Here is an 8276-nt window from a genome sequence, read left to right on the forward strand (position 1 = left end):
CATGTAAAAAATAAAAAATATATTTATAGATAATGAATAAAAAATAAAAAATATTAATTTATTCATTAAAAATATAACAAAATCAAGAATTTATAATTCAATAAAGAGTTTTAAATTTATGGATTTAATAAAAATAAAAATAAAAATAGTTGAAAAAGAGAAAAGAAAAGGGAGTGAGGGAAGTGTGGCAAGGAAAAGGCTGTCAACCAGGTCATCCTATCTATCTTTTTTTCTCTTTCTCGTGGTCGAAATGATTCCCTCTCTCTCTTTCTCTCTCTTTCTCTCTCTACTCTCTAGTATCTTCAATTTCAATTTCCAAATTCAATTTTCAAATTAACCATTTTATTATCACGAGTCACGCCCACAACCACTCTCTCTTTCATATAAATACCCCTCTTCCATTTTTCTCTCTATTCTCCTTACCACTTTGTGTAGCCGAGAGAAAGAGAAACTTCAAAGAGATTTTTCTCTTTCTTTCTTCTTCCATCCATTTTCTCTCTACTTTCACGGTATGTATTTCCTTTTTCTCCGATCGTTTAGGTTTTTGATTCTTGCTTTATAGATTTTGCAATCTACACTTTTTTATGCTCAGATTTGTGAACAATGCTCTTTTACTTACCTAATCTGAATCATCCATGTGTTTTTCCCTAATTTATAATTGCGATTGTTATTGATATTACTTGATCTGTGTAACTGATATAGAGTAGATCGTGGTTAACTAGTTACTGATCTGTGATCTGATTGGTGCTTATGGATTATTGCTTTATCTGATTCTGATCTTCTGCATACTGGATCTGGAATCAGTTTGAACTGATTCTGATTTTGTGGATTTACTTTAAGCAGTTTTGGTTATGTTGATTATTTGTTGACTGGATTTATGGTCTGATCTGAGTTTTGATTTGTGAAATTGTGAATCTTTCCGTTTCTTCGGTTTGTAACCCTAGTTTTCCTATATAGAACTTCATTTTGTATTTTGAAAGTTGAGATACACTGAGTCGAAGTAGTAAATTGACGTCAAAGATTTAGTACTTATGATGGAAGGTTGCACATTCTTTCATCCGATGTTTATTTTATGGCATTATGAATATTATCTCTAAATTCTTGTTAGTTTGACATTAAAATGCTCTACTTTCTACTTTGCAGACCTCGAAGTATCTAAGCTAAATACTTGATAAAGTAAATCAGATATTACTGTGTTATTTCATTTCTTTGCTTCAGTGCTGTGGATAATTGTGCTTGTTATATACAATGTGAACTTTTTTCGGTTTATGTATAGTATTTTTTTTTTTTTGAAGTAAAACTAATTTTTCAAACTTGTAATTGGCAATTCTGTGGGTTGTCCATCTGAATTTGTTAGTATTGATAATGTAATTCGTTGATACTGTAGTTTGTAAAAGATGGCTGATGCTGAGGATATTCAACCCCTTGTTTGTGACAATGGAACTGGAATGGTGAAGGTTAGTACTTTGTAATTTTTTTTTCTTCTTTTTGTTATGTTTGTATGTTTGATTCTCTTTTTTTTGTTATTGACTGATATGTTGATATATAATCTGTGTGTAGGCTGGATTTGCTGGTGATGATGCTCCTAGGGCTGTGTTTCCAAGTATTGTTGGCCGACCTCGTCATACTGGTGTCATGGTTGGGATGGGTCAGAAGGATGCCTATGTTGGTGATGAAGCCCAATCTAAAAGAGGTATTCTTACTCTTAAGTACCCCATTGAGCACGGCATAGTCAGTAACTGGGATGACATGGAAAAGATCTGGCATCACACATTTTACAATGAATTGCGTGTTGCTCCTGAGGAGCACCCAGTGCTTCTAACTGAGGCTCCATTGAACCCAAAGGCCAACAGAGAAAAGATGACCCAAATCATGTTTGAGACCTTCAATGTACCTGCCATGTATGTGGCCATCCAGGCTGTTCTCTCCCTCTATGCCAGTGGTCGTACAACAGGTTTGTAATTAATATTTTATCCCTGTCTCAAAACATACCTTTTTTCATTCCATTATTCTGCCCCTTAATTTAATCATTTTTGAAACAGGTATTGTGTTGGATTCCGGTGATGGTGTGAGTCACACTGTGCCAATCTATGAGGGTTATGCTCTCCCTCACGCCATCCTTCGTTTGGATCTTGCTGGTCGTGATCTAACTGAGTCTTTGATGAAGATCCTCACTGAGAGAGGGTATATGTTCACCACCTCAGCTGAGCGGGAAATTGTCCGTGACATAAAAGAGAAGCTTGCTTATGTTGCTGTGGATTATGAACAAGAACTTGAGACTGCAAAGAGCAGTTCTTCTATTGAGAAAAACTATGAGCTTCCTGATGGACAAGTTATCACTATCGGAGCTGAGAGGTTCCGTTGCCCAGAAGTCCTTTTCCAGCCATCTATGATTGGAATGGAAGCTGCTGGAATTCATGAAACCACTTACAACTCTATAATGAAGTGTGATGTTGATATCAGAAAGGATCTGTATGGAAACATTGTTCTCAGTGGTGGGTCAACTATGTTTCCTGGTATTGCTGACCGTATGAGCAAGGAGATCACTGCCCTGGCTCCTAGCAGCATGAAGATTAAGGTTGTGGCTCCACCAGAGAGAAAGTACAGTGTCTGGATTGGAGGATCAATCCTTGCATCCCTCAGCACCTTCCAGCAGGTGGTTATTTTAAAACAAATTAGTACCAAAATATCTAATGCCAATTAGATTGAATTCTAAAACATGTTTTTTCTTTTGCAGATGTGGATATCAAAGGGTGAATACGATGAGTCTGGTCCATCCATTGTCCACAGAAAATGCTTCTAAGCCCAAAATGATACGATAATGGTAAGTTATTTTTGCTGTGGTTGCTTTTTTGGTGTCTCTGTCATGTCATGTGAACTATGTTGCCATGGATAAGAAGTGAGATTGGATCATTTGAGGGTATATTCTAAGTTTGATTTATCAAATGTTCTGTGGCAGTCTTCTGGATGTCGAGGGCACAGACTTAAGAGGCATTTTTTGCCTTGGAATTCTTCTTGTCTTCTTAATTAGGTTGTCTGTAGTAAGGAGTGATTGTGATGATGCTTATTTTATTTCCTTTTGCCCACTTTTTTTCAGAGTTTACATTCGAAGGTTTGTCCCTTTTTAAACATTCATGTTTATGTCTATATAGCCCTGTATCGAGATATTTTACAATTTCGTCAATTTGCACCATTAACTTCTCAATTGTTGAGCTTATACTCGAATCACTTGCTGGTTAAATTTTGAGTGCTTATAGGTACAACTTTTTAAAACAAATCTTAAAAGGAAAGGAAAAACTTATATTTATAGATAGTACTTTTTCATTCATTTCTTATGTTCTAAATCAACTGATGGTAGTTTCTCTTTTTTGACCAGTAATGATAACTAGGTTTTATTAGTAGAGGTAAGTACACCATACAACACAACAGTAATAAAATCCTACACATTCAAACGATAGTAGAATCTTACAACGGATTGTTATCAATAATAAAACTGAAGAATATTGTTGCTTCATGTGGAACTAATGCAAAGGACCACACAAAAATCGAATGAAGCATAATGCAAGGGATATGCCATTTTACATGCACCTAATAAAATGTTGTATTGCTGTCAATCTACGGACCAAGTATGTTATCTGTCGCTAGTTCCACCATGCGGAGTATACTGTTATCCATTGAATTTTTTACTGTCCTGCCATCTTTTTAGGAACAAATACCCAATATGTCATACTTTTCACACTTTTTCCCAATATGCCATGTTTTCAAAAAAAAAAAAAACTGATTTATAGAGCATCCGCCCTTTGAATGGGCGGAGCCTCTTTTTTTAGGTACATCCGCCCTTTGAATGGGCGGAGCAGTGTTACATATTTTTTTTTTTTTTAAATTCTAATTAAATTAAAAACAAATTTAAATAATATAATAAATATTATAATAAATATTATAATTAATAATAAACCAATAATATATATTAAAAATATTATAATAAAATATAATTTTAATTTCACAACATCTTTATAAAAATTTGTATTATTTAATTAAATTATTTTATTATATATTAATCATATTATTATTAATAAAATAATAATATATATATGTTAATTATTTTTTGTTTTAAATTTATAAATTAATACAATTAATTTTTTTAATTTTAAAATAAATTGAATTAAAATATATCAAATAACATTTATATAAATAAAATACTTTATTAATCATATTATTATTAAAACACATATACTTCATACACCCAACAAAATTTCATTAAAAATTAATTTAATTAAATAATACAAATTTTTATAAAGATGTTGTGAAATTAAAATTATATTTTATTATAATATTTTTAATATATATTATTGGTTTATTATTAATTATAATATTTATTATATTATTTAAATTTGTTTTTAATTTAATTAGAATTTAAATTGCAACAGATAAGATCAGTGAATCACCTAACTCGAGCGTCCACGGAAAAGAGTAGTTCATTCATTAATTAAAAGGTACATAGAAAATAATCAACAGAAAAAGATAAACTAAAACATCTAAGAAATCACCACGGTTAAAACAATGTCATTAGGTCCATGCATCATTTGAATGGCATCAATGTCGTATTCCACGTTATCCCAGAAAGTTATCGTTGCTCCAGTCACAGCATCGGCCCTTGTTTTAAGCCTCTTGATGCTTCTTATCTGTTCGCCGGCCTCGTACTCCCCCTCTAAAAATCTCAAGAGAGTCCTCTTGAGTTGCTCGACGGAAGAGATATTCCAAAACATAACCGGCATGGGAGGTTTGACGGTGGAGAATATGACATGTCCGGTCCTTCTGCGATACTCCGGTTCAGGTTCGGCACACCATGTTGATCTCCGGGGCGGCAACTCTGTTGTCCGGTGACATCCATCTGGCCTAATGGTTGTCCGGCGAGGCATGGTTGTGTTTGTGTGATTGTTTGGTATTTGGAGTTTGTGTATCTGTGTGTAAACTCAACCATAGTAGCCCCTAATTTATAATAGTAGTGGGTAGAAAAAAGTAATGATGTTGCGTACTGTTTACAAGCACGCCTAACATGTATGATAAATGTAGACACACTGATCAATGACTGACTTGATGGGACTAGACGAAAGCATGCGTATTTGACTGTCCAAAATAAAGAGTGGCAGTATGGGCCATGACTGACTTGATGGGACTAGACGAAAGCATGCGTATTTGACTGTCCAAAATAAAGAGTGGCAGTATGGGGCATGACTGACTTGATGGGACTAGACGAAAGCATGCATATATTATCTATTTTAATATATGTTATATGTGTTGTCGTAATTGTAATGTTATTTATGTTAAATGCGAAAGATCTGTGTTGTCGTAATTGTAATGTTATTTATGTTAAATGCGAAAGACGACACTTTATTAATAATGGTGCATAAAATTTAACAACAAAATAAAACACTATGCATTACTGGTTCCAACATTTGGACAATTCGTTCGGTTGTGACCAGGAAGACGACACAACGCACATTTTCTCTCTAACTTATCATAGTTGTCCATTTCTGTTCTAATACGTGAGCTCACCGGACGACCTTTCTTGTTCCTCCGCATCAATGGGTTGTGACAAATTTGATCTCCTTCAAAGGAGGGCCAATACTCATCTAATGGTAGTACTTGAAAACTTGTGCTGTAAACACCGAATAAGTTTGAGACTCTGTAAACGTCGGACAGTAGAGCATAGGCGTCTTGGCGCACCACAGAACATGCAGCAATAACGTGTGAACAAGGAACATGGTAAGCTTGATACTTTCCACAGTCACACCAAAGATCTCTTAGGTTTACCTTGTAATCTCCCATAGGCTTTCCTTCACCATGGTCCATTGTCTCCTTCACACTGAAAGTGTTATGGTTATAGTCAAATATTCTTACATGATGCGTGCTGGATTTTGCCGTTTCTTCTTTCATCACCTTCATGCAACTTTCTGTAAATGTTTGTCCAGAACTCAATACTGCACTCCACTTAGCACCCCTTTCAGCAAAAAGTGTTCCCATCCTATAGTATGTTGCACGCACCAATGCCGTAATAGGTAGATTACGTGTCCCTTTGAATACCGAGTTCATCGATTCGACCAGGTTTGTTGTCATGTGACCCCAACGCCGACCTCCATCAAATGCCCTCGTCCACTTTTCCAATGGAATATTGTCTAGCCATCTCAAAGCATCACCATTAGCCATACCAATTTCATTTCTGTAGTAGTGGAATGTTGGTTGGTTCAAAGCGTACCCTGATAATTACAAAAAAATGAGTTACTAACATATACATATAATTTACCAAATATAATAATAGGAAATTTATACTTACCCATATTGATAACTTTTTTTCGGAGGTTACGGTCTTTGATCTCCCTCATGAAATTTTGTGCGATATGTCTGATACAATAGACATGTACAGATGGAGGCTCATGCCAACCATTCTCTGGATTATTGTAAGCACTTTCAATTGATGCATGCCTGTCTGAAATCAAACACAAGCCAGGCTGAGGGGCTACATGCATTCTCAAGTTCTTTAGAAAGAAACCCCAACCATCTGCGGTCTCCCCCTCCACAAGGGCAAAAGCAACTGGAAAGATATTACTATTTCCATCTTGAGCTACCGCCATTAGTAGAGTACCTTTGTACTTACCATATAACCAGGTACCATCAACCTGAAGTATAGGTTTGCAATATGCAAACCCTCTAATGCTTGGTTGGAATGCCCAGAAAAGTCGATGAAAAATTTGTTTTCCATTGACAACAGTTCCGTCATCTGTATATACGGGAAGTGTTTGCATTTCTACCACTGTACCAGGAACAAATTTCTTGAGAGCTAACAAGTAGTGTGGCAGCTCATTGTATGAGTTCTCCCAGTTACCGTATACCTGTTCGATAGCCTTATTCCTTGCAATCCATGTTTTCTTGTACGACGGAGTAAATTTGAATTCAGACACAATCTCACTAATACAGACGCTCACCTTAGTTGAAGGGTCCTTATCAACAAGGGGCATTAAATGTTGACACATTATCTGAGAGCTAAGTTGCATATGATCTTGATTGAACATAGTTGTTGAACAACTATGTAGTGGGTTCATAATGCCTATCTCCCATAGGTCGCTCCTCTTTCGAAAGGACGCCAAAAGTCGAAACTTGCATGTAGCGTTTCTACAACATATTTCATATCTTTTTTTGTCAGAAAAATTCACCTTGAAATCAATACATTGTTTCATATGATATTTTGAGATGGCACGAACACATTCGGCTTTTGTTTTAAACTGGTTACCCACAGCTATCTCACCCTCCATCGGAAGACGGGGACCCCGTGGCCATGCAAACGAAGGTTGGTCTTCAGTAAGTTGCAATGTTGTAAGGTGGGGCGGTGGACAATACACATTTTCAACTGGAATTTGTTGCTCCTCTTCATTGATTGCATCTGTTTCGAACAGAGTGGTAAATAAATCATCAACTTGTGCTTCAGTTTCTTCATCATCGTCTTCTTCAACATTTTCATTAGGAATTATTGCTGCATTTTCTTGTTCAACTCTTTGAAATTTTATGTAGAGATCAATGTAATCAAAGCCAGTAATTTCATGATTCGCAAACATTGTTTCGACATCATCGTCGTCTCGGACCTTCAGAGGAACAAATTTCACATTATCATTACCGAAAAAAATTACATTTCGGTAAATAATTTGAGAAATCGAACCAGCTTGCAGCTTTGATTCCAACCTACTCCGCAGGTAATCAAAATTAGGATTTCTGCTTATCTTCAAACGACAAATTTCTGTGTTTGCAAAAATAATCCCAACAGCATCAGATGACTGAATTTCTCCTTTGTAATGAGCATTCACAATATATTGTGTAGACATAATTTTATGTGAAAAATTTAGATACAAGAGTGTGGACAATATAGAAGCAAGAGTGTGGACAATATACATGCAAGAGTGTGATAAATAATGGTTGAACTATTTTTAATACCAGACTTTAATTCTCGTTGGCTGAATAAATGCAATTAACACACATCCGCCCAATGGATCTGCGGATGTCAGGAAAAAGATACAGCTCCGCCCAATGAATCTGCGGAAGTCAACAAAATTAAATGGGGTCCGCCCATTCCAGATGCGGACAGCATTAATTGGTCAGAAAATTAATACAGGTCCGCCCATTCCAGATGCGGAAGTCAGAGAACATTAACACATGTCCGCCCATTCCAGATGCGGAAGTCAACGAAAATAAATTGTTCCGCCCATTTGATCTGCGGAACTTATTGA

The 8276-nt window shown here is 35.7% G+C and overlaps 2 protein-coding genes across 3 annotated transcripts; one reads left to right on the plus strand and one right to left on the minus strand.

Moving 5' to 3' along the window:
* The first annotated feature begins 341 nt into the window (after positions 1 to 341).
* LOC131661143 (actin-7) lies at positions 342 to 3205 on the plus strand. 2 transcript variants are annotated; one of them, XM_058930574.1, is made up of 6 exons: positions 342 to 509; positions 1388 to 1457; positions 1561 to 1954; positions 2043 to 2656; positions 2738 to 2824; positions 2960 to 3205. In XM_058930574.1, the coding sequence occupies exons 2-5, from the start codon at positions 1398 to 1400 to the stop codon at positions 2801 to 2803; spliced, it is 1134 nt and encodes a 377-aa protein (XP_058786557.1). In that variant the 5' UTR covers positions 342 to 509; positions 1388 to 1397; the 3' UTR covers positions 2804 to 2824; positions 2960 to 3205. The 2 variants fall into 2 exon arrangements, with proteins under 2 accessions (XP_058786557.1, XP_058786556.1); XM_058930573.1 differs by having other exon boundaries at positions 344 to 509; positions 2738 to 3205.
* Positions 3206 to 5433: 2228 nt separating this feature from the next.
* On the minus strand, positions 5434 to 7874 carry LOC131657940 (uncharacterized). Its single transcript, XM_058927285.1, has 2 exons — positions 6335 to 7874; positions 5434 to 6257 (listed from the first exon to the last, which is right to left on the minus strand). The coding sequence occupies exons 1-2, from the start codon at positions 7872 to 7874 to the stop codon at positions 5434 to 5436; spliced, it is 2364 nt and encodes a 787-aa protein (XP_058783268.1).
* Positions 7875 to 8276: the final 402 nt, after the last annotated feature.

The sequence above is a fragment of the Vicia villosa genome, linkage group LG3 (assembly GCF_029867415.1).
Source record: "Vicia villosa cultivar HV-30 ecotype Madison, WI linkage group LG3, Vvil1.0, whole genome shotgun sequence".
Lineage (NCBI taxonomy): Eukaryota > Viridiplantae > Streptophyta > Magnoliopsida > Fabales > Fabaceae > Vicia > Vicia villosa.

What these genes read in the sequence shown, in the direction of transcription:
- LOC131661143 (XM_058930574.1), top strand. Translation starts at nt 1,398, where the DNA reads ATGGCTGATGCTGAGGATATTCAACCCCTTGTTTGTGACAATGGAACT. An exon ending in ATGGAACTGGAATGGTGAAG is followed by an intron (nt 1,458 to 1,560) that starts GTTAGTACTTTG and finishes ATCTGTGTGTAG; the next exon opens with GCTGGATTTGCTGGTGATGA. An exon ending in CCCTCAGCACCTTCCAGCAG is followed by an intron (nt 2,657 to 2,737) that starts GTGGTTATTTTA and finishes TTTCTTTTGCAG; the next exon opens with ATGTGGATATCAAAGGGTGA.
- LOC131657940 (XM_058927285.1), bottom strand. Translation starts at nt 7,874, where the DNA reads ATGTCTACACAATATATTGTGAATGCTCATTACAAAGGAGAAATTCAG. An exon ending in AAAAAAAGTTATCAATATGG is followed by an intron (nt 6,258 to 6,334) that starts GTAAGTATAAAT and finishes TGTAATTATCAG; the next exon opens with GGTACGCTTTGAACCAACCA.